General features: G+C 39.7%; 1 protein-coding gene across 1 annotated transcript in view; it reads right to left on the bottom strand.

Moving 5' to 3' along the window:
* NAPB (NSF attachment protein beta) overlaps positions 1-19,147 on the bottom strand; it is a 60,386-nt gene extending 41,239 nt beyond the window's left edge. Inside the window, exons 1-2 of the mRNA XM_077114518.1 lie at positions 18,970-19,147; positions 3,751-3,830 (exon numbers count right to left, since the gene is read on the bottom strand). Of these exons, the coding sequence (XP_076970633.1) occupies positions 3,751-3,830; positions 18,970-19,067 (178 nt within the window). The 5' untranslated portion in view covers positions 19,068-19,147. The remainder of the gene's footprint in view (positions 1-3,750; positions 3,831-18,969) is intronic.
* Positions 19,148-25,929: the final 6,782 nt, after the last annotated feature.

Genomic DNA, 25,929 nt, shown 5'->3' with positions numbered 1-25,929 from the left:
AGGAAAGAAACAGCACAGATCAGCATGGAGATAAGTGAAACAGAGAGTACTAAAGCTCTCTGCCAATGAAACAACAGAGAGAATCAATGAAGCTTAAAGTTGGTTCTTTGAAAAGAACAGTATAACTGGTAAACCTTTAAGCTACATTGACAAAGGAAAAGAGAGTTATTTAACAAATAACTAAAATCAGAAATGAAATGGGGGAGGGAAGGTTACTACTGAATCCACAGAAATGAAAAGGATTGTAAGAGGATACTATGAAGATTCTGCCTAAAAAAATGATAACCCAGATGAAATGGACAAATTTCTAGAAACACACAACTATTTATCCAGATTTGAGAAGAAACAGAGGATCTCAAGAGACCAATAACAAATAAGGAGCCTGAATCAGTAATAAAAAACTTCCCAATAAAGAGAAACCCAGGACCAGATGGCCTCACTGGTTAATTTTACCCAGCATTCCAAGGAGAATTAATACTAATCCTGCTCAAACTCTTCCAAAAAACTGAAAAAGAAGGAACAACCTTTTCCTAGCTCATTCCATGATGCTGGCACCACGCTAATTACAAAGCCAGATAAAGATGTCACAAGAAAAGAAAACTACAGACCAACATCCCTCATGAAAATAATTTAAAAATCCTCAACAAAATACTAGCAAACTAAATCCAACAGCACATTATAAGAATTATACACCTTATCAGTTGGGATTTATACCAGATATGCAAGGGTGATTAAACATAAGATAATGAATTAATGTAATATACAATATTAATAGACTTACTAAGAAAACACATGATTCTCTCAATTGATGAAGAAAAGACATTTGACAAAATCCAGCACCCCTTAATAAAAATGGGGATAAAAGGATATATCTGTAACGTAATTAAAAAAAAAAATGTACACATATGAAAAACCCCAGCTAACATCATACTCAATGATCAAAGAATGAAAGTTTCCCCCTAAGATCAGGAACATGACAAAGACGTCCATTTTTACCACTGTTATTCAACTTTACCCTGAAAGTTCTAGCTACAGCAATTAGGCAAGAAAAAAAATAACATCCAAACTGGAAAGGAAGAAGTTGCAGATGACATACTTCTATGTACAGAAAATCCAGGAAGTCCATAAAAACCTACTAGTGATCATAAATGAACTCAGCAAACTTATAGGATACATCAGCACACAAAAGTCAGCGGTGTTTCTATATACTTCTAATAAATCATCTGAACAGGAAATTAAGAAAAAATTTCATTTACAACAGCAACTAAAAGAACCAAATATCTAGGGTTAAATTTAACCAAGGATGTAAAGCACTTGTACATAGAAAACTCAAAATATTGCCAAAATAAATAAATGAAAGACTTCAGTAAGTGGCAAGATATCCCCTGCTCATTGGCCAGAAGACTTACAGTTGTTAGGATATCAATTCTACCCAAAGTGATTTATAGATTCGACACAATCCCAATAAAATCTCCAAATGCTTCCTTTGCAGAAATGGAAAAGCCAATTATCAAATTCACCTGGAAGGTTAAGGGGTCCTGCCTAGTCAAAACTATCTTGAAAAAGAAAAACAAAGGTGGAGGACTCACACGTTACAATTTAAAAACTTACTACAAAGCTACAGAAATGCAAACAGTGTGATACTGGCACAAAAACAGAAAAATAGACCAATAAATTGAACTAAGAGTTCAGAAACAAACGCTTCCATCTATAGTCAAATGATTTCTGACAAGGTTGTCAAATCCATTCAGTAGAGCAAAAAATAAGTCTTTTTAACAAGGGGTGCTATGAGAACTGGATATTCATATGCAAAAGAATGAAGGTGGACCCCTTACCACACTGCATACACAAAATTATCTCAAAATAATTTTGAGATAAAATACCTAAATATAAGAACCTAAGTTATAAAACTCCTAGCAGAAAACATAAGGAAGCATCTTCAGGATCTTATGTTAGGCAACAGTTTCTTAGGGTTTATAAACCAGAAGCATGAGCAACAAAAGAAAAAAATAAATGGAACTTTATAAAATTAAAAATTTTTGCACACACAAAAAGGCTTTATTAACAAAGTAAAAAGACAAAACTTACAGAATGGAAGAAAATATTCAGAAACCACATATCCAATAAGGGTTTAATATCCAAAATATATAAATTTGAACAAAAAAAGACAACCCAAATAAGTAATGGGCAAAAGACTTAAATAGACATTTCTCCCAAGAAGATAAACAAATGGCCAATAAGCACATGAAAAGATGCTCAAGATCACTAACCATTAGGGAAAGGCAAATCGATACCACAATGAGGTATCATTTCACACACAACAGAATGGCTACTGTCAAAAATACAGAAAATAGCAAGTATTGGAAGGATGTGGCGCCACATGAACCCTTTACATTACTGTGGGAATGAAATGGTGCAGACCCTATGGAAAATAGATTGGTAGTTCCTCAGAAACTTAAATATAGAAATACCATAGGATGCAGCAATCCCACTTCCAGGTATACCCAAAAGAAATGAAAGCAGGGACTTGAACAGATATTTTCACACCAGTGTTCATAACACATTATTCACAATTGTGAAAAGATGGAAGCAACCCATCAACAGATGAATGAAGAAACAAAATGTGGTAAGTAAATACACAATGGAATATCATTCAGCCGTAAAGAGGAATCAAGATCTGATGTATGTTACAACATGGACAGAACCTTGAAGACTTGAGGTCTCATGCTGAGTAAAATAATCCAGACTCAAAAGGAAAATATTGTATGATCTGACTTAAATAATTGCAATATTCAAATTTATAAAGTCAGAAACTATAATACAGGTTACCAGGGGCGGGTAGGGATAGGTAATGGAAACTAAATTCTCAGTTGGTACAGAGTTTCTGTTTGGGGTGATAGAAAAGGTTTGGTAATGGATGGTGATGACAGTGGCACAACATTCTGAATACAATTAACATCACTGAATTGTATAAGAGAAAGTGGATAAATGGGAAATTTTAGGTGGTATAAATGTTAACAGAATTAAAATTAAAACAAAACCCATAGAACTGTCCAACACAAAAAGTGAACTATTATTATAATAATATTGTTTCATCAATCTAACAAATATACCAAACTAATGCAAAATGTCTGTGTGTATGTGAGGGGGAGGAGTATATAGGAGCTCTATAGTACCTGCATGATTGTCACAGACACCTACAATGCTCTAATTAAAAAAACAAATAATGATGAGTCTGTTGGAGTTTATATAACCTCAACATTGTCACAATTCTCAGTGGAATCACAATCTCTCATCATAGAATACTGTTTTCAGAATAGTGAATGGCCAGACGTCCTCAACCGAAGTTTAGAGAACGGAAACCATGCATTAGTATATTTATAGTACTAGTTTTCAGTGAATTTGACTATTACTTTCATTCTTTATGGCACTGGATCTACTTGGGCACATTAGAAAAGCAAACATTCCTCTCCAAGGAAGGTTAAATCTTTGTAATTACCATGTGCCTTCTGTGTTAAATAGTTTACAGAAACTAAAACATACATGGTTCCTACACTTAAAACTTGAAATCAGATTTTCTAGCTTAGTCACTGATATTATGGTTCTTTAGTCATAGTCCATGGTGGCCACACCAATTTTTCAGCACTGACACCTGTCCAGGGTCCAACGCAGATGTGCACAGTCTTACTACCTATCAGGAATGCAGTCATTTCTAACTGAAAAGCAAACAAACAAAAACTTTATACATACCACTCCAATTTTTAGCCATCTTGAACATATTTGCAGCTCTGGTATACATTTCACAAGCCTCTTCAATTCTTGTGTTTCCTCTGAAAAAATTTTTAAAACGAGGTTAAATTTTATTATAACAACCATGCACCTCCTTAAAGCTCCTTCCTCAAATAACAAACATTTAAAACTATGTGTCAGACAAGCATTACAGAATTTTAGTGGGTGTTCAAAAAAATACTCTTGTTATCCCTGTTTTTACGATGAGGACACTGAGGCACACATAGATAAAGTAAGTCACACATGGAACCTGTGGACCTGATATGCAAATACAGATGATGTAGCAGGCAGGCCTTCCCCTCTTTCTAGATCAGATGTGCTCTCTGTGGAAAAACCCCAAACTCCCTCTTCTTGCAGGCAAGCGAGATAAGGCACATTTCCTGGTATAGAAACCCCCTTCCCTAGCCTTCAGGAACTGGTGAAGATGCACGTAGGCAAAAGAAAACATTCCTGGGGTGGGGGCCCCTTAACGGTTCAGCTCTGGGCCATTCTCAACTTAAATCAGCCAAATGTTTACCTTGTCTTTAACATGCCAAAGAGTCTATAGAAGCTAAGGTTGCCTTTTGTTCAGGGCTCAGACCTTCAGAGGCTACTCTGAGCCCTATGGCCTTAGCAAGTAAAACCTGCTTCCTGAAACTACGGATCCTTAGTCTCAGCCTGTTCTAACTTCGGGGAACGTTCCTGGAGGCCTGTGGCCTCATTCCTGGTTTTCGTGCTACAATGAGGCAGTCTCCAGAACCTTTACTGTTAGTAAGAGTCTTACGTTGTTCTCCACACATGAAAATTGGCAGTACTACATCATTGAGAAATTGAAAGTACATTTTTCAAAGATTAAATTTTGAAGAATCGACATCTGTGTGGAAATATGTTTTACAATATCCTGACAGAATGGCACTCTAGCACTTCTTGAATATATTCAGTTCTGGAAAATTCTTCATCAGGCAGGAGATTTCACTGAGGGATAGCTTTAACTACTTAGAAATTTCTTCTTACACAAAAGCTAAAATAATTCTCTATAACTTCCAGCACAGTTTCTAATTCAACCTTGTTTTAACTTAGCTAAGTGAAGCTCCACCCAGAAAGACATTTATTTCCATCCATTATGTTTATAAGTGTAAAATAACTCACGGAAAAGCAAGACATAGTAGACTGTGTGGTACATATGAGAATATCGCAGTGGAGTATGGACATAAGGTCAAGGTTGACCTCTGGAACCTGGGCACAACATGGACATGAATAGGTGAACACAAACATGTCAGGGAATCAAAAAAGCTCCAAACTCCAGGACATGGCCAGTAGTTATGGGTCAATGAAGGTCACAGAGCAGATGGAAGCTGGCTGGGTGTTCAGGTGTAGGTCAAGTTTGTCTCAGACTCTGGGCAGTAACTGCCAGTTGTTTGACCTGGGCTGGGTCTTTAACTTCCTTAGGCCTAGGATTTTGCACCTGAGGATAATATTACCTATATCTTTGGGTTACTAAGAGGCTCAAAAAAAAATAATCCATTGCAGGGCTTGACCTAGAATAGGTATTCAATAAGGATGGCTATGATAATTAGATTGGAGGCATTAAAAACTGGGAATATTTGCACCTTCTATGTCTGATAAGGAATTTGTAATTACAATGTATAAAGAGCTCTCAGAATTCAATAACAAAAAGACAAACAATTCAATTAAAAAACAGGCAAAGGATCTGATAGGTATTTCTCCTAAGAAGATAAACAAATGGCTAATAAGCACATAAATAGATACTCAACATCATGAGCCATCAAAAAATGCAAATCGAAACCAAAGAGTTAACATTTACACCCAGGAGGATGCTAAAAAGACAAACAGAAAATAAGTGTTGATAAGAATTTGTAGAATTTAGAATCCTCAAACACTGCCAGTGGGAATGTAAAGCAGTAAGGTGGAAAATAGCCTGGCAGTCATTCAAAAAGTCAAACTGAATTACCATATAACCTTGCAATTCTACTAAGTACATACTCAGAGAAATGAAAACATATTTCCACATAAAAACTTGAACACAAATGTTCACAGCAGCATTATTCATAACAGCCTACAACTGGAAACAACTTGAGTCCATGAAGAGATGAATGAATAACAAAATGTGGTATATCCATAAAATAGAATATTGTTCAACAATAAAAAGGAATGAAGAAGCATGGACACATGCTACCACATGGAAGAACCCTGAAAAAGTTACACTTAGAGAAAGAAGGCAGGCACAGAAAAACACAGCGTCTGATTCTCTTTCTATGAATGCTCTAGAGTAGGCGAATCTATAGAGACAGAAAGTAGATTTGCGCTTGCCCAGAATAGCAGGTGTTGGGGGAAAATGGGGGAAAGTGACTGCCAAAGGGTACAGGGTTTCTTTTAGGAGTGATGAAAGTATTCTAATATCAATATGGTTCACAACTCTGAATTTACCAAAAACCACTGAACTTTCCAATTCAAATGGCTATGTGAATTACATCCTACTAAAAGTGTTACCAAAAAAAACAAAAAAAGGAAGCCCTATAAAACCCTTCTGGGGGCTATGCCACAGAGTGTGCTGGTTTGAAAGTATTATGTACTCCAGAAAAGCCGTGTTTAATCCTGATCCTACCTTGTGGGGGCAGCTGTTTCTTATTCAATACTGTGGGTTGGAAGCTTTTGATTAGATCATCTCCATGAAGATACGGCACAGCCAATGTGGGTGTGACCTTTTGATTAGATGGAGATGATCCCACCCACTCCAGGTGGGTCTTGAATAATTTACTGGAATTCTTTAAAAGCAGAAACATTTTGGAGAGAGCCAGAAATGACAGAAACCTCAGAGCTAACTGAAACAACAGAGCCAACAGAAACTTCAGAGCAGAGCTGACACAGATGCCGACACATGGAGAAAAGAGACATGGACATTTGGAGATGCCTGGAGCCCAGCAGACGTTGCCATGAGATATTAAGCAAGTCAGAACCTGGAGAGAGCCAAGGGAAGCCAAGAGCTGAAAGCCAGCCCTGGAGAAGCAAAGTCAGGAAACCCCACAACAACAGAGGCTGAAGGCAATGGAGCCGAAGGGCAAGGGACCAGCAGATGCCAGCCTCGTGACTTACCAGCTGACAGAGGTGTTCCTGACCCATTAGTCTTTCTTGAATTAAGATATCTTTACCTGGATGCCGTTGTTTGGATATTTTTATAGGTTTAGAAAGGCAAACTTGCAACTTAATAAATTTCCCTTTTTAAAAATTATTGTTTTTGGTATATCACATTCCAGCAGCTTGCAAACTAACACACAGAAAAAGTGACTAAATGGCAACAAGCTAAACCAAATATGAAGCATGAGGATAAGCAAAGCCTTCTCTGACTCATACCTCCATGTCCCTTTTTCTCTATTTTGAATCTACACATTAAACATACACACACATGATCAGCTATTAGACTTCCCCAAATGGAATATTTCTATCATGAGAAAGTTTTCAATCTTCACCAAAGCTCCTTGGAGCTAACAAAAACTTGCTGGCTTTTTTGTGACTTGTTTTTCTAAAGTATCCCAAGAATCCTGGGTGTAATTATAGTGCAATCATTCTTATTAAAGGTTTTCCAAAAAAAAAACAGCTTAGTTAAAGTGTACTTTACCCTATTATTTTCAGAGCTATATTTGGCTAAGATTCATACAACTCCCATATTATGTCAGGTACTTTTATTATTACAATTATAAAAGACACAAGACAGTATCTTCATTTTACATAAGAGCAAACTGTACCTTACCTAGAGGTAAGTGGCATGCCCAAGGTCACCTGGCCAAGGTCAGTGGACAGAACTGACAGCTGATTTCCAGTTCAATGATCTTTATTAGATATTGAATGAGTCTACTAGTGTAAGATCCTCACCTCTCCTAAATCACCAGAAGTAGTCTTACTTTAAACACTCTAGAGAAACTCATTTGTCATAAACAGAACATAACTTCATGAAAAAAATGTATTGCTGAAATTACGCCAAATGTCCACTATGTTTTAAATCTATGAACATTAATTTTTATTAGTTTTAAAGACAAATATTCAGAACTCATATTGAAATAATTCAACTGATTGTTATCTAGAACCAACATAGTATAGCAGAGATCCCTGAAAACAAAAATAAGCTTCTTGGAGGTAATTTACAAGATAAAGGGATACAAAGTAAGTAGCCAGCACTCAATTGATACTAAGAAAGCTAAATATAGCCAAACAGCCATTTTTTGATAGTATTTCCTCCTTCTGACCTTGAGGAAGAAAAAGGTGTCCTCCATTCTGAAGGAGAAAACTTGAGTGTCTTGCATAACCACTGAGCCCCAGCTGAACCCTATCCCCTGGATTCCTGGGGCAACACAGACTTCTTCTTCATGGCCACACTTACTCAGGAAACATGTATGGATATCTGTATATGCCAGGAAACAATAAGGAAAAAAGCTCTTGCCCCAGAAAAGGACAGAACGCTAAGAAAGAATATTGAACTTCAGGGCTGGGGGAGAAGAGAACTCCAATCCCTGAGGAAACACAGTCAGGAGCTGTGCTATGTCCCATCTGGACAGAGCCAGTTCAGTAGGACCCGAGGGCTGGAGCTTAGCCTGCAAGTGATAGTCTCTCTTCACTGCCACCCCCACCCACCCCCACCCCATATCTGTTCTCATTTAAATGTTTTAGAGAAAAAAATTACAGCAAATTACAACCTATTATTATCTTCAAATAATCTAAAGTCTTGATTTTATCCCCCATCCTGAAAATACCAGAACTATAGTACATACTATTTTTAAGCCAATTGTGGGTGGGAGAAAGGAGACATTGAAGTAGAATCCCCGGGGTTAATGGTACACACATCATGACTTGTACCCAAAAGAAAGGTAAGTGTTGCCTCCAAGAGTATAGGACATTAGAAAAGGAATATCATAAAAAGTAATGACAGTACCGTGATGGTGGACCCAGAACAAAAGAGACAAAATTCAGCTCTAGTAACAGAATAGAGACATCAAGCCAAGCCACTGAACAGAAAACAGGGCTGGCATTTAGTTGTACCTGGGACCCTGAACTTAATATTAAACCTGGGAGGATGAAGGAAATACCCATCAACTAGGAAAGAATCCTCTTCTCATCAATTCGCTAGGGATGGTACCTTCCCCAATGAACTGATGCTAGCAGGGGATGATAGGGGGAGCACAGGGCCTGGCACACAGTGATTGCTTCAGGTCTACATGGTGAAAACTATCCATATTACAGGTTAAAAAAGAGTTTTCCCATGTGTCCCTCATAACAACAAGCAAATACAGAGAAAGTATCCAGAAAATGAGAAGAAATTTCAAAATCTGACTCTGCCAGAGAACTATTTACCATCATAAGCAATTTATTTTCATGTGAAATTTCATTTCTGTAATCGTCACAGATTCTAAAAACATGGGGTTTTGGGGGTTTTCCTAAAAAACTTAACCTTTTCAAGGTTATTTATTTCTAAATTTAATATATTTAAAAACAGTCCAACTCTGTTCTTGGGACATAGGAAGTAAAACAGTCTGCTGCAGGGAGATGTAAATGCCCCAGAGGGGACAGGGTAGAGAAAGGCAGGATGGAAATTCTGGTCCTGGGATCACTAGACTGAGGCAGCATTACAAAGTTCCGTTGTTTTTCATAAACCAGTAATAAAGAAGCCCAGAGTGTAGGAGAGAGGACATGGATTTTGGAGTCAGACTACCTACAGACAAATGCTGCCTTTTACTAGCCGCGTGTTGCCAGGAGCAGAGCAGAGCAGGTTGCTGTGCCTGAGCTTGTTTTCTCACCTCAGATGATGGGCCCCACACCAGGGGCAGAATGAACTCTCTTATCCTTCACACACAGTGTGTTCATCCTCGGACTACTGGATTAGTAAAATATGTCAACTAGTTGGTCAATGACTCGATTTTCTAGGAACGTTTACCTTATTTAAGAAAAAATAATCGTAGGTTCTCAGACACAGGAAACCATCTTGAGACTTTTTTTGAAGACTACCTGACAAAAGTATCTGTTTAAGCATAATTTCTAGAAAGAAGTTCATGAGAATGAGTGTATCAAAGAAAGCTAATTGGGCTTTATTTTGGTATTAAGTCCCAAAGCCTCAAGACTTTCTTATAGAGGGGAGATGTGCACACATTGGACCCATTAATAAAATGACTGTTCTTAGTTTTCTAAGGGGAAATTAGGGGAAAACCCAGAGTGTCACACACAAGAATACTTGTAAAATAGAATTTCAATCTTTATATATATCCATCTTTAAACTGAATTTCAAAATTTAAAAAATTATTAATGAGATTTCTCATTCCCAAAGGATAGTAATGGCTGCCTAAATATGAATTTTTCCACAATCCTCCAAAAACCAAACAGATCCATAAAGAGCAAATGGAACTGCCCATAAGCCAGGCCAAGAGCAAAACTAGGAGGCAGAATATAACACACTTCAACTTAAATACAATTGGGGAAATAAAAGTCCAAAGATAGTAGACCCAGTAATAGAGCCCAAGCTGGGAGGGGTAAATCAGCAGAAACTGCCAGGAAAAGAGAGTGACAACCCAGTAAGAGGAGGGCCCCACCCTGAATGGGGACAGACTGACAACAGATAAGCCTGGAGGATCTGAGCACCAGTAATTAGGAATGAAAGAAGGGCTGGACCAGAGATAGAAGCCTCCAGAAGACATGGCCTCAGAGAAAGGGAGGCTTAGCAGTGAAGAGAAATAAAGAGAGTGGTAGAAATAAAAATTACGACTCTTACAACAAAGGAGTATCACGGAATTAGAAGTCACACAAGCTCCTACCCATCACTCCAAGATACCACTCATTAAAGAAACTGCCGTTAGCTGTGCCAACAAAAGAGAGAATTCAAATTAAGAAAGCTGTGAAGCCAAGGGTGCATGGGTGGTTCAGTGGTAGAATGCTCACCTTCCATGTGGGAGACCCGGGTTCAATTCCTGGACCATGCACCCCCCCACGAAAACAAAAAAGCTATGACCTCCTTATCTCCTGTCAAAGACACATACTATTGCTGGTCAGGAAAATCCAAGATACTCTAAAATAAACAGAAAAGGGCAAGCAACAGTCAGAAGAAGAGCCAAAATCCATGTAAATGGAGTTCCTGAAGAAGGGAGGGAAAGGGAGAACCCAATACAACAGAACTAATATTTAACACTACAATCTCAGAAAACTCTGTAGAAACAGAAGACTTGAATCTAAATATTTAAGGGTCTACTATGCACTGGGAAATGTGACCCAGAGTTGTCAACTCTGAAGCATAACCTAGAGTAAGATTATTAGATTTTATGGAGTGAAAAAAAAATACACAAAACTTCAGGGTTCCAAGCAAAAAGTTATAAAAGTAAAAAAACCACGTTAGCATCAGACTACAACAGCAATATGCAAAGTTAGACATGGTGGGGGGATCATTTTTCAAGAAATTTAAGGTTAAAAAAAAACTGAGCCGAAGATTATATGACTAGCTCTGCCACCCACTGAGTAGCATTGAGAAGCACTTTAAATAAGTAAGAACTCAAGGAATACTGTACTGTACTGACTTCCAGCTAAGAAATGACTAAGGAAATGTCAGTAAAAAAACTGGTGGTGGCATTGGTTATGCTTTCTCATTGATCTAAGACTAAGTAAGGACAAGGGTAGAAGGATGGAATGGAAATATTATGTCAAAGTAGAAATAACTCTAAAAACAACAACAAACAAAAAATAATGAAGAAAGTGGGAAGCAGAACACATTCACTGATTGGCACATAAAGAAATAGGTGTTTCCAAAGCAGACACACAAAATATTAGCTACCTAAGTAAGGACAAAGGAGCTAAGGATATGAATAAAGATATGAAGATATCCAGTAGAACAAAAATATAATTCTTCCTAAAGAAAGAGCAAACAGATCACATGAAGAAACCAACAAACAGAACATAACATATAGGAAATACAAAGTACAATAGTATGACAGATTTAAGAGTCGGTCATATATATACAAGTTATTTCGAGACTGTAATGGGGCTGAGAAAGATTTTCAGATTTGCTCATAAAACAAAATTCAACAACTCTGTGCTCAATAAAAGACACACAACTAAATAAAGTTATTCAGAAAGTTAAAATAAAGCGATGATCAAAGGTATACCAAATATATCAATTGGCGTTTTTTAGATTTGCCACAACAAATAACCCCCAAAACATTCCCAAGGCTTCTCTCGCACTCATTTGACCTGCTCACTATAGGTTGGTGGTGGGACGACTCCACACATCATCTTTCTTTATTCTGTAATGAAGGCTGTTGAAGAGGCAGTCCTTATCTGGGATGTACTCTTCTGACAGAGAGAAAAAGGCTACAAAAGAAGCAGCATGAGATGGCTACTATAGCGTCTGCTCAGACATAGCATGCAACACTTCCAATCACACTTCATTACTCAAAGTCAGGAACATGGCCAAGCCTGACTCAATGGGGAGGGGAAGTGGGCTCCTCCCAGAGCTGGGGAACACAAGTCACACAGCAACTGGCAGAATATATAATCTCCTCATTAAAAGCAAGCAAATGCAAACAATAAGAAAGAGAAGATTGCTACCCTGGTTTCAGACAAGGTAAAATTTGGGCTCAAAGCATTAAATGACATGAAGTTCACTTTATAATGAAATTATTAGCTGTGAATATCTTTGTATATTCACAACAGCCATCTTATAGCAGAAACTTTTTATAAGAGATGAAAAAAGAAACACTTAGATGTTAACACAATCATTTTACTCAAGTAGACAAAAAAAAAAGAAAAATCCGGCATAAAAGGCTTAGACAACATCGTCAATAACTCAATCTTAAGTATTTCTATCAAACCATGCACCTTGGTAGTAGAAAATATGCCTCCTTCTCAAGTGCACAAGGACCACTCACGAATACCAACCATATATTAGGTGGCAAAAAAAAATAAAAAATCTTAGTAAGCTCTCTGATCATAATGAAACAGAACTAGAAGTTAATAACAACATACAAAACTGCCGTTCCACCCTTACACAACTCTTGGGCCAAAGGGAAAACAAATAAATGAAAACACTACACATGTGTGTAATAAAGGATTAACCTTGCCCAAAGAAAGGTTTGGCTCTTGCTCCTAGCTCCTGGGATGTAACCTCTAAACTCTCGGAAAGTCTTGGCTAAAAAAGAGTGTCTCTGTGTGCCTGGGGGCCTTGGGTGTCTTGAGGGATGGTAGACTAAAGACAGCCATGCAGGCAGTCAGTCAAGGTCACACTGACCAAGTCCTAGTAAAAATCTTGGGCTCCAAGGCTGGAGTGAGCCACCCTGCTTGGCACTACTCTATGCATGTTATCACATACTGATGCTGGGAAAAGCACTGTCCACACGACTCCACTGGGAGAGGACAACTGGTAGCTTGAGCCTGGTGTCTCCTGTACCCAGCACTATGCACCTCTTCCTGTCACTGATTTTAATCTATATCCTTCACTGCAATAAAACTATAACTGTGAAACTAACAGCTTTGCTCAGTTGTGTGAGTCCTTATCTCTGAGTTCTGTGATCAGACCCTCCAAACTGCAATATCAGAAATTAAGGGATACAATTAAAGCAGTTTTAGATGAAAATTCATAGCCTTGAATGCTTGGATCCATGCAAATAAAATAATGAAAATAACTGAATTAAATTTCCAAACTTTAGGGAGAAAAACAAAGTATATCAAAAGAAAGAAATAAAGGTAAAAGCAATAATGAGGCAGAAAACAGAAAATGAATAGAATAATTCAAAATTTACTGTTTATTTGGAAAAAAATAATTTGAAGAATCAAGAAAAAAGAGGTAAATGCAGAAATGCCAAAAAAAGTAACAAGGGGAAAACAATTATTGAAACAGAACATTTAAAAGTCTACTTTGCACAATTCTTCAAATAAATTTTAAAACATAAATGAAATAAATAATTTCCTAGGAAATTTACCAAAACTGACCTAAGCATAGATAGAAATTTTAAACATTCCAATTTCCTGAGAGAAAGTAAAAGTTATCAAGGAAATATCCACAAAAAACTCTCAGATGGTTTCATTACAGAGAGATTCTACTTAAAACTTCCAAAGACCAGAGCATGGTTGGGCGGACAGGCGTCCAAATTCATTTTATGAAGCACCTATAATAATACGTCAATCTGACAGACTACATACATAACAGAATTTTAAATAAAAGAAATTTTAATTTAAAAATTTCAAATAAAATATTTAAAAACAGAATCCAACAGTCCATTAAAAAAAAGAATATACTATAACCCAGAGGAATTTATCCCAGGAACGAGAAGAGAGTTCAAAATAAGGAAACTCATTAATTAACACATTAATAACTCTAACGAGAAAAATCATGTTTATCTCCATAAATACTGAAAAGGTCTTCAAAATATAACACCAATCCTAATGAAAACACCCTTGACAGATTCTTCCCTACATTGAAAAAATATATATCTTAGTCCAAAAGAAATATCGATCTATATAATTTGTTAGATTTTAATTAAATTATCATTACTTACAACATGCACCATATAAACACAGAAATGTAAAGTTAACATTCTGAAATTCTACTTTCAAGTTCCCTTACTGTGAAGTATACGTATCACTCACTGAAAACTCTTTGGAGTTATCCTCCAATCAAAAAAACACACAATGAAAGCATAAGAATAAAGTTTTCTATAGCCTGTGTCCTGGCTGCCCAGATAGTCTTGGTTCATACTCATTTTCATGGCATCTCTAAAATATTGTCCTACTTTGTACAACATATTCATAGCCACTTTTTAACTCACAGAAAGAAGAAACTATTTGAAAAACTAAAGGTGTTAAACAATTACTCTGATTAACAAAGAATTACTTTATTTTTTATCTGGCACTCTGGTTTATAAATTATTTAAACTGTGGAAAAACAGATTAAGAAATGTAAATATGTTATTTACATAACAAAGCCAATATTTAGAGACTGAGAAGTAACTTGGTAAACTGAGATTTGTAAAGTCGGAAATGCAAGACCATGTAAACCACGCTAAACTCAACATTTTCAGTAGAACCAACAGATACTATCTAAAAGCAATAAATCAAGAAGAAGTGTTCTAAAATTATTTGGATTATGGTGATAACCGTCAGAAGAACTAAAAGGAAATAGTTAAAAATTATTACTTCTAGAAGTGAAATGTAGGAAAAAGACTTGAGAATTTTACTTTTCAATTAAAATACATCTGTAATCCTTATGCTATTCTACTGTTTTAACAATTTAAATTCAGTTTAACTGAAACAGAAGAACACGACATGAACTCCCCTTGATCTTGCATTCATTTGCTCTTGAAAACTAGGCAAAAGAGTGAAAGAAAAAACAAGCATTTGTTTTAGCATTTATGCACATCAACAGAGAGATATTGGGCTACTGCCCATACATTAAATGCACTCCCAAGGAGCTTATGTTCTAGAGCTTAGCATTCACACATCCTCCCCACCAATATTCACTAGGGCCCAGGAAGATGTTGGGGCACTGCCCATACACTGAATGCATTCCCAAGGAGCTTATGTTCCAGAGCCTCACGCCACCACTGCGCCCTCCCTACCTCTTTTAGCAATCCTCTATTTCACAGAGCTCACAAAACTAATTATATGTGAACACTGCAAAAATTCAAACAGAAAAAGGCAATCTGATACCAGTATACATTTGATAAGCAAACTGTAACCTGACACTAAAATTATAAAACTAAATGATTATAATTAACAATAATATAGGGCTGTGCTACTTAATAAGCATTCTGACATCTAATTCAACCCTTATAACAATACTGAAAAGTAATTTTCATGGCTCTGCCTGTTCAAAGCTAGAAAACCACAAGTCCAAGTATAATGTCCTTGGCCAGAGTCAGGAAACTACTAAATGAGAGAACTAGAGTGCATATTTGGACATCCCATACATGATATATTATTATATTTCTTATATTATGTAATACATGTAAATAATTTGTACTACATATACTCTTCTGTTTCTTCTATTATCTTATTGGAAAGATGCAATATTTCTTTTACTATAGCACCTGTCTCTGTAAGTAAATCTAAGCTTAATGATTTTTTTAAAATCCAATCTGCTTTTAAATATTAACTGCTACTGGAGAGGACCTAAATGTTTTACAAACACTATCTCATGTGGCCTCATGATATTCTGGCAAAACGTAAACAGTTAATCTTTGTCAAAGTGAAGCTAAGCTAAGAATGCTGATAAACAACTAATAGCCTATAAAGCTTAAGGAATATTCCAGATTGTCACAGACAGCTAATATATTACAAATTCAGGATGATTTCAAGATAGCCCAATGGGGAATTTTATTAAATTTACACCAAGACTGATGGATTTATGGCTTTTTTATGAACTTTTGAAAATGGAGGACACTCAAAAGCAAAGGAAAATAGGATTGACCATCAAGATTCCATCATTCTCAAGCAACTATTTTCTTAGATCATCCTGTGGGTGATCTACAACCTGTGTTTTCTTAGGAACAAAATGGAGAGACTACTCAGGGAGCCCTTAGCAATCCAAAACTACCCACCACGCTAGTTTAAAGTCCCACACTAGTTTAAAATCCTACTAGCAGCTTCTAAATGAAAATTTAGCAGATTCTAATGAAAATCTGCAATTAACTACAGAATTCTTTAGTTTTTGTCTATGGCCACAAAGTACATGACAACACTAATATTTTTACTATGCTTCAGAAAGTATATCCTTCAGAAAGTAAGTTTTCATTTAATTCCACAAATACAAAGACCTATCACTGTTTAACCAACCAGTAGTTAACTGGAAAAACAGACCCTGTTCACAGTGGCTCCTGGCTGGCTTCCGTCTACTTTGGTTCTTTTTCAGCAGGTGGCAATGCGGGAAGAACCCTGGCATCTCACAGAACAGGCAGGCAAGTCGGGACTTCAGCCTCACACACCAAAGACATAGGTGACTAGTCCCTTCTCATGAATAAGCAGCTCTAAGTACTTTTCCTCCCCCTTGGCTTTCCTGGAGCCAAGTGTCAATGGAAACATACAGTCTTTATAGTACAAATAATACCTATATGGTATGTTACCTGATTGCAAAACTCTTTTACTCCTTTTATTTCATTTAAAAGACCAATGATCTGGTCCTAAGAGTCTCTCGCTCTGGAATCCTAGAAACCCCCCTTAATCCATTTGGCCCTCAGTTGCTTCCTTAATAAAAAGTGGGACTGGCAATTTTGATGAATATTATAACTAATATTTTCACAATCATCCTCAAAAGGCACAGTTCTAAACATTTTACACACATAGACTCCTGAACTCTGACAACTGTGAGATGTTCTATTATTACTATTATTCCCATTTCAAAAGAGGAAACTGAGACACACAGGGTAAGTCACATGCCCCAAGTCAAAGCTTGGATAACATCCCTGACCTATTGTCTAGGTAAGCTGGGACGCCATTAGTTCAAATTTTGTGTAAACGGTGAAGATGAAAGTCTTCCTGGACAGCCTGTCTATGAAATAGGTGATCAAAAGTCTACGGAGAAAAAGAGATGTTTCTCTAAAACAACCAAAAAAAGGCTTTTCAAAAAATCTTTTAGGATTACTGGCTCAAGATTTGACTTAGTTTCACAAAAACAACAAAATACCTCTTCATAAAAAGGAGTGGAAGCCTGAGAGAAGCATCAAGTGATGTTATGCTGAGCTTTTCTCTTTTACCAACTGCAGATTCCCTCCTAGGAAAGCACATTCTGACCTGAAATATGGTGTGACATTAAGATAACCTCCGAGGATGAGGTGTATGACATTCAATTTTATTTCAATACATTGTAAATGTTTTGTGACGCAGAGAAAGGAGTTATGTTTGGTGTTGACTTCAAGTATTTAGGCTGTGTTCTATATACATTTAAAAAGTAAACAAAATTTATAATTCACTGTCATAATTTAAAGTACCTGCAGTCATGAAAAAGTTAAAACAGTTGGGATAAGTGCCCTCCAACTGAGGGGCTCTTGAGGACAGAAACATTATCTTTACCTCTCTTTGCATCCCACACTACTCCACACTATATAAAATCTGCACTTAAGCATTTTGTGAAGAAGTAGCCACAAAGGTGGTACAAAAAGTGAGGAGTCCCTTACCTGTGCTTTTGGAACTAAGATTCCAAACTGGATTTGTACAGAAATAAAACTGTGTCTAATAATTCAACGGGTAAGCATGTACAACACTGGTCCTTCTCAGGAATAAATAATAATCTGCTTTCGGTGTCAGCAGAGGCTCTTTCAAAAAGAAGGGGGAAAAAAACAAGAAATTTCAGCCTCTCACATCCTAAATAGCTGAATCACTCAACGTTCAACAGCCCAGAATTCTCCCCAGGGCTGTCAGTGCAGGCGCTGCTGCATCTGAGAGGTCCCGAATTTAAACCTCCTCTTGGAGAGGAGAGAATTACAGCAAATTAACGGGCTTCCCGAAAGAAACTGACTTAAACCTGAGCTGCGTGATCCTTAGCCGAGCAGGAGGCCCATCTGTTAAATCAGTCTCTAATAAAGTAAAAAAAAAAAAAATACTATGCTGGGAAAACGCATTCGCCTACTCAGCCAGTGTTCATTAAGTGACCACTCGGTGCAAGGTCCCCTGCGCTAGGGAAACCGGCACCTGATCCCCAAATGCGGAACCCCTCGACGGGGACCGGACGTACCCACCTGTGCTCTCGCCCCGCACTGCTCTCCTGAGGCCCCGGGGCCCGGGTCGAGCACCGGTCTTCCAAATGACCGCCGGAGCCCCGCAGCCAAGAGTACAGCGGGTTCGACCAGGCGGCGGGGGCGCCCGGGCGCCGCGGACACCCCCCGCCAGAGAATCCCATCCCAACGCACGGCCCGCACAGGCCGGAGGACGCACCGGGGGTTGGAGGTCCGGGGACACGAGGGGGTTTAGAAGGGCCCCGGGACGTCTCGGGAGGGGTGAGGGCGTGGGGGCCGGAAGCTCCGAAGGAGCCCTGGGGGGTTCGTAGGGGTCTGGAGGTCTTGGGGGACTTGAGTTCTCCATGGGGATTTCTGGGGGCGCATGGGGCTGAGGACCTTGGAGGGATCTGGAGGGTTGCTAGTGGGTCCTGGAGTGAACGTGGGGGCAATCTGCGGGGAAGCGGTCCCGGGACCGAGGCCCCTCCGGCGCGCGCGGACTGGCACTTACCCAAACAGCCCTCGGAGGAAGGAGTGGGAGGCCTTAACTCGTTTCTCGGCGTCCGCCATCAGCTGCACCGCCTCACGCTCTTTCCCCGCGTTGTCCATGTCGCCGCCGCCGCAGCTGCCACAAGCTCCTCAGCCGGCTCGCGACGAGCCTCCGCGATACCGCTTCCCTCCTCGCAACCCGAGTGCGCAGGCGTCGCTCGCATGGCCTGCCGGGAAGTGTAATCCATAGCACTGCCGCGATGGCCGCGAGACGCGAGGGGGCAACTACATTTCCCAGAAGGCCACGGAGCGGACGGGTTATCTTAGCTCACAGACCCCAGGTTCTCTGGGTTCGGAAAGCGGGGCGTGACCTGCTGCAGGACCCAGAGGCCTAGGTGGACTTCAGTATTTGCAGTGTGCGGGGACTAGTTCCTTCTAGCGGCTCCACCACTGTTCTCCCTGGGAATTGACCGGTAGCTTCCAGTAAGGACCACCTAAAACACACAGCATCCTGTTGGCTCAGGACCACTGACAATGGAATAGTGAAGGATCAGGGGATACATACAGGTCGAAACTCTCAATATAGATGCAAAGTCCGCAAAATGGAATCCAAAATTTTAATGCAGCTACCGAAAGTTATTCCATCAGCCAATGTGATGCCCACATCCACCCACCCAAAAGGCAACAGCTGGCAGAGCCAGTTTTATCTCTCAAGAGCAAGATGGTTAAGAATGTATCATTTTCCCCCAATAGAAATTCAGTTATTTTTAAGTCTCCCCAAAGCGGCTTTCTGTCTGTCCTCTCTTCCTTGGTTATAAATACTTTGGCATTTAATATGCATAATCCACTCTTTATATTGATTTGAATTGTGTTCACCATCTAGTTCCTGTATCCTTTACATAACGCTGCCCATAGGCAGTGGGTCTTTTGGGACAAAATTTCTGCCTGCCAGAAAGACTTCTAACCTCCTAGAAGTCTCTATAGATATAGCGGCTCTCCTGTGCCAGAGATTTCCAGACCTGACCCACAGAGAGTTATTTTTTAATGCAATGTCTAGACTGTTTACACTTGGCAATGCTAAAGCAGAGATGGTGAAACAAATATGAAAATCACTGCCAAATGAGACTTTGTGACAATTTCAAACCATTAATAAATACACTGTGGGGACTGGCACACAAGCTTTATCTAAGAAAATGAAGCCTGTCTTTAGAGAGCAAAGCAAGAAAAGATGAAACTCCTAGAAAGAAAAATAAAACCTGTGTCACAGGATTCATATTGTTAAAAAAATTAGACAAGCTATTAATTATGGAAGTTTATTTGATTTGTTTATGATTCATGAGTCAGGAAGCATCCAAACTGCAGGTGGAAAGGAGGTCCACCTAGAAGGTGGAAAGAGGTTGCTTATATAGGGCAAATGGGGAATCAAGTGGAGAAATGTTCTGATTGACTGATATTAAATTTCCATTTTACATGGGGGATGAAAGCAGATATGCATTGATTAATATGGTTTATCAGAAAGTCCATTCTGATAAACGAACTTTATTGGACAGAAACTGGTTTATCACCAGGTGTTGTTTATTTGCAGTTCTGTAGGGTGTGCTTCATTGTTCCATTTTCTGGAAAAGCCCCTGAAGGTCAATCATTTTATGTCTTCTGAAAAATCCTTTCTTAGAGAGGGGTCCCTCCTGGCAATGCCCAATGCAGGCAGTTGCTTTATTTTACTTAACATTACATTGCAAGACACGGCAGACAGGAGGAAATCTCAGATGTTCAAGCAGAGCTTATTTGCTTACACTATATGCATTATGCTAACTTCAAAAACCTGCATTTGGAGCAGTATGAGGGAACAAGGCAGAATTAAATGCAGAAGTAAAGACAGAAAATGGTAAAAGAAGGACATAGGCATTTGAAAAGCAGAGCAGCCGGTGGGTACTGAATGGAAGGGCCAACTCAAAAACTCCTGAGGGTCTCAGTGTGGGGATTAGCGCAGTTTCCAAACCTGGCTCAACACAGAAACTCCTTTAGAGCTTCAAGAAACACTGACCCCTGGGCTGTTAGCTTTGTACCAGAATCTCCTCTCCCTGAGTCTAGGAAATGTACATTCTAAAAAGAATTCTCCACCACTATTCTAAAGCACACAATTCTAGATCTTCAAATCTGTTGTCAGCTTAAAATGATCTAGAATGGACTGCCTCCTCTGAACTAGAATTTGCCATTTTGGTTGGCAGGGGTGGCTCAAAAATTTCGGTTATTTCTGGGCATTTTCCTCACTCTGTTCTTTCTCACAGGAAACCAGAGGGAACCCCCACCTTTACCCCTACCCCCAGTACACACCAAAGTGGGAGAAAACTTCAAAGATTTAATTGCTCTGTGGATGCTGTGCTTTCTCCGCCCAGAGGCTAAGTAAGTGGAGAGGCAGGACAGACAAACAGAATAAGGACTGGCTAGAGAGACAGAAGAAGAATCCTGCAAGCAGGAGGGAAAAGGAGAAGCCCCATTCACGGGAGGAAGGGAGTGAAAATGCCTTGGAGTGGTAGTTGTCTTGGAGTAGAGCCAAAGGACCTGTCATTCAGTCTCGTGGGGCAGCCACTTACCACCTGTGACCATTTAGGTTTACGCTTAAATTAATTAACGTTAAAAATGTAAATCCCACTTCTATCAGCCACATTTCCATCGCTCAATAGTCAGACCTGGCTTGTGGCTCCCACTTTGGATTGCACAAATATAGGTAATTTCTATCATTACATTAAGTCCAGTAGTCTGTGCTGGCCTTCCAGCATCCCTGGACACTTGCCAGAAAAGAGGAGACTCTTTAGACACTGACTGAAGGACTGCTGTAACAAAATACCATGAACCGGGAGGTTTAGAATAACAGAAATGCATTGTTTCAGTTCTGGAGGCTGCAAGTCAGAAATCCAGGTGCTGGCACGGCCACGCTCCCTCTGAAACCCATTGGGGAGAATCCTCCCTGGCTTATTCTAGCTTCTGGTGCTGGCTGGCCATCCTCGGCAATCCTTGATTTGCAGCTAGCTGTTGCATGGAATCTCTGCCTTGGCCTTCACATGGCTTTCTCCCCAATGCCTGGGTCCAAATTTTCTTCTTCTTATAAGGACATGCGTGTCCTTGAGCACACCTGGCGCCAAGAGAGGTAGGGTCAGAAGATGTGTGGAAGCAGGTGTGATTCTCTGCCTGCATCCGTGCATAGGAGGGTGCAGCATGGGGAGGGGCCTAAGGGAAGTCTAACAAGGAGGGAGAGGGCAAAGGGTATGAATGTAGGGTGCCTCTGGAACTGCTGGAGGCTGGTATCCTGACAATCCAGAGCAGGTACAAATTATTTCCTCAGAACTGAGTGTGGGACGCTCCCATTTCTCAGTGATCCAGCAGCAGCTACTAACTGAGCTCATTTCATGCAGGAATCTATCCCCCTGGCCAGCTTTTGGTTCCATAGTCAGGAAGAAACTTCTGCCCCTAATTAACACGTAGTAGCTCCATGCCTGTTCGTCCCAGCTACCAGCACCTGCCGTTTGCCCTGGGGGTCTGCTTTGGCCTCTGCTTGAATGCTGCAGGTGTGGGGGTTTCATTAACTTCATTCAACAGGAAATTCATGCCTCTTCACCTTTGAGAAGTCATAAGCTAAGGTAGGGGGAGTGAGCGCTAAAGACCCATAGGCATATTCCAGTTGCCTGTCCAGTCATTCCTTGTAAATTCATAAATCGGCATTCTCATCTATGGCCAACTCGCCATCAAACCATCAAACTTGGTAGTGTAAAACAGAAATAATCATATTTTAATGTTATCGCTTATGGTTCAAGGGATTGGCTGGGCTAGCAGAGTGGTTCTCCCATAGAACGGTGGCTGGAGCTAGAGTAAATTCAAAGGCATCTTCATGCCCATGCCTGACATTTGAGAAGACACAGTCTCCTGGAACAATCCCTCAGCTTCCTTCTCTCTGTGGGATCTTGTACATCTGGCTGGACAGGGGGTAGGAGGAGAGTGAGCCAGACAGAAGCTGCGCCACCCGCTAAGACCTGGCCTTGAAATTTTGAGGCCTCTTTCTACTTCACTGAAGGAAGGAATCACTGAGACCCATGCAAGGGGAGGGAACTTAGACTTCATCTCTTAGTGGGAGAGTGCCAAAGGATTTGTGGATATTGTAAGCCAACCCAGTTAGGTGAGAGCTAGCTAGGCCTCCATCCCCATCCATTGGAGCTGGACCACCAGGCTGAGGACCAGTCTTTCTTCTTGCCACGGTCCTGCAGCCCTAGGGTCATCCCCACCTTGGTTCTCTGTCTGTAGCCTGGGGAATGGCTCAGAAGCTTCAGTACAGGCCAAATCAGGCTGTGTTCTGTTTTAGCAAACAGGGAAGATAGTCATGTGTTCTGGAGGAGCTTCATCCAAAAATCCTTAAAGTGATCAAATGAATGAAAATAAATGTTCTCCACTGTTGTGGATGAGGCTGGGCTCCTGCCCTTTCCACAGCTTTGAGGATAGAATTTTATTCTATTCATAGTGATTCTTTACCTTTTCCACATGGACTTGCAAAACCAGCAGCATTTGAATAGGGAAGTCGAGAAGAATATGTGTTTTATTAAGAATTTTTTTAAAAACTCAGAGCACTAGTGGCTTGTGTGGTGGTGGTGACGGGTGGGGGGGTCATTTTAGACCATATCAAATTTGTTACAAATACTTCTAAATGTAGTTTTGTTAGCAAGTAATATTTCCTTAGGAAATGATTCTCTAGAATTTAGATGAAAATTTAGGAAAGGTAAAATTAATATACACAAATCTGTCAGAGGAAACAGAAAATGATAAACTAAGTTAAAATAAGAATTTATGAGAAAATATTTATTGATGCCATTAGTTGATGTTATTCTTTTTATTAGTTGATGTTCACTTCTACAAGAAAGGTTTGAGGTTAACTTGAGGATCCTTTTAAATATGGCAAAAGAGCATCAATGTAAAGATGACACAACTTTTATTTATAGAATATAATATATTCTAAACTTTTCTCACCTGCACTCCATATAATTCTCAAAGTTATGGTTCTGAACTGGAGGCTCACTTTTTGTTTTTTTGCATGGGCAGGCACTGGGAGTCAAACCTGGGTCTCCGGCATGGCAGGTAAGAACTCTGCCTGCTGAGTCACTGTGGCCCGCCTGAGGCTCACTTTTTAAAAAGGGAATGATGGTTCACTTCCCTTTGATTTTTTTTTTCATATTATTATTTAATATAATTTGGTTGCCTCAAATTTGGCAACCACCAGAACATTCTGGGCCTGTCCTGAAAAGCAGGAAGAGTTTTCCCAACATTGGTCCCCACTTTGGAGCTGACCCATCACATCCCCACTCTCTGTGGTAGCAACTGGCTTGGAAAATACACAGGTCTGGATAAGGAAAATGAAATAAAACCAGATCATAGACTCTCCCTTTTCCAAACTCTAAAGAGAAAAATGGATAAAAAAGTAAAAGCTAGCAACTCTTTCAGGGAATTAAGACAGAGGAAAATGTTCCTGTGCTGAGTCTCTTCTGTTGTTCCTCTAGTACCACTTGCTCCCCTTCCCTTTCCTTCTTTCTATCCTGAGACACTAACCCTTTAGAGCTCCGTTGCTGGGATCTGCAACCTCCAGCCAGTGGAGGACCAAGGCTGGAGGTGGGGGGCAGAGGGTGAGATCTGGGTTTGCCAGGGCTGCTACGACAAATACCACACAGTGTGTGTGGTGGCTTAGCCAACAGGCATTTATTGTGTCACAGTTTGGGGGCCAGAAGTCCAACATCAAGGTGTCGGCAGGCATGATGGTCAGGTTCTGGTGTCAGCTTGGCCAAATGATCATGCCCTATTGTCTGGTCAGGCAAGCACTGGCCAGGCCATTGCTGCAAGGATATTTCATGACTGGTTGGTTAAATCATCATTCAGTTGATTGTGTCTGTGGCTGATTATATCTGAGATCAACAAAGCTTGTCTCTCACAATGAGATAATCCGATCAGTTGAAAGCTTTTGAGGAAAAAATGAGACTCCTTCACTGGTTCTTCAGCCAGTGAGCCTCTCCAATGGAGTTCATCCAAAGCCTTCATCAGAGCCAACCGCCTCACAGCCTGCCTTGTGGATTTTGGACTGTTTCATTCCCACAGTTACATGAGACACCTTTATAAATCTCATATTTATGGATCTCACCTGTTTCTCTAGAGAACCTGATTAGCACAGCTTGGTATCAGGAGTGGTTTTTGTGAAATAGAATCTTACAAATGGGATTTTACAATTGGTTTTCTACTCTGACTAGACTCAGAGACACTAGTGACCCTGTTTACAATAATCAAGATAACACTGACAGTCCATGGGGTGTGTTGGCAAGAGATACTCAAAATATCACCATTTGATTCCGCTAATTGTACACTTATATGAGGCAAGACTCTGGGTGATAATGTTTTTGACACCTTTATGGAGTTTTGTGGAATTAAGAAGTATGATGATGTTGGCTGGTTGTTGTTAGATATGCTAGATCCAGTAATGAGGGAAAGGGATGAGCTGAGGGCTTTAAATTAGAAACTTCAGCCCTATATGAATGATGTAAAAGTTTCTACATTTGCCCAAAAAGAAAATCTTATTTCCTATGGTCACAGGCTTAAGGTCTCTGAAAACCAGACACAAAGCTTCATTGTGTGAGTAGCAGATTTACAACATCAACTAAAATTTCAACCTTGCAAGGTGTCTGCTGATAAAGTAAGGACTTTGATTGGAAAAGAATGGGATCCTGAAATGTGGAATAGTGATATATGGCTTAATAATGATGGCAATGGGGAGGCGGAATCCCTGGAATCTGCTGAGCCTTTGCAAGATAGACCTGTAATGGACTGCCCTGAGCAAACAGCTTCCCAGCCTCCAGTCTCCTCAGAAGAGTCTTCCATCCAGCTTCCACCTAATGAGATTAGCCCTTCACTGCTTGCTAACCCTGTAACCACCTTCCCTGGGGAAACAGCCCTTACC

Source organism: Tamandua tetradactyla, chromosome 1 (assembly GCF_023851605.1).
Source record: "Tamandua tetradactyla isolate mTamTet1 chromosome 1, mTamTet1.pri, whole genome shotgun sequence".
Classification (NCBI taxonomy): domain Eukaryota; kingdom Metazoa; phylum Chordata; class Mammalia; order Pilosa; family Myrmecophagidae; genus Tamandua; species Tamandua tetradactyla.
The sequence above is the reverse complement of the archived record's forward strand: the minus strand, read 5'-3'. Positions and strand labels throughout refer to the sequence as shown.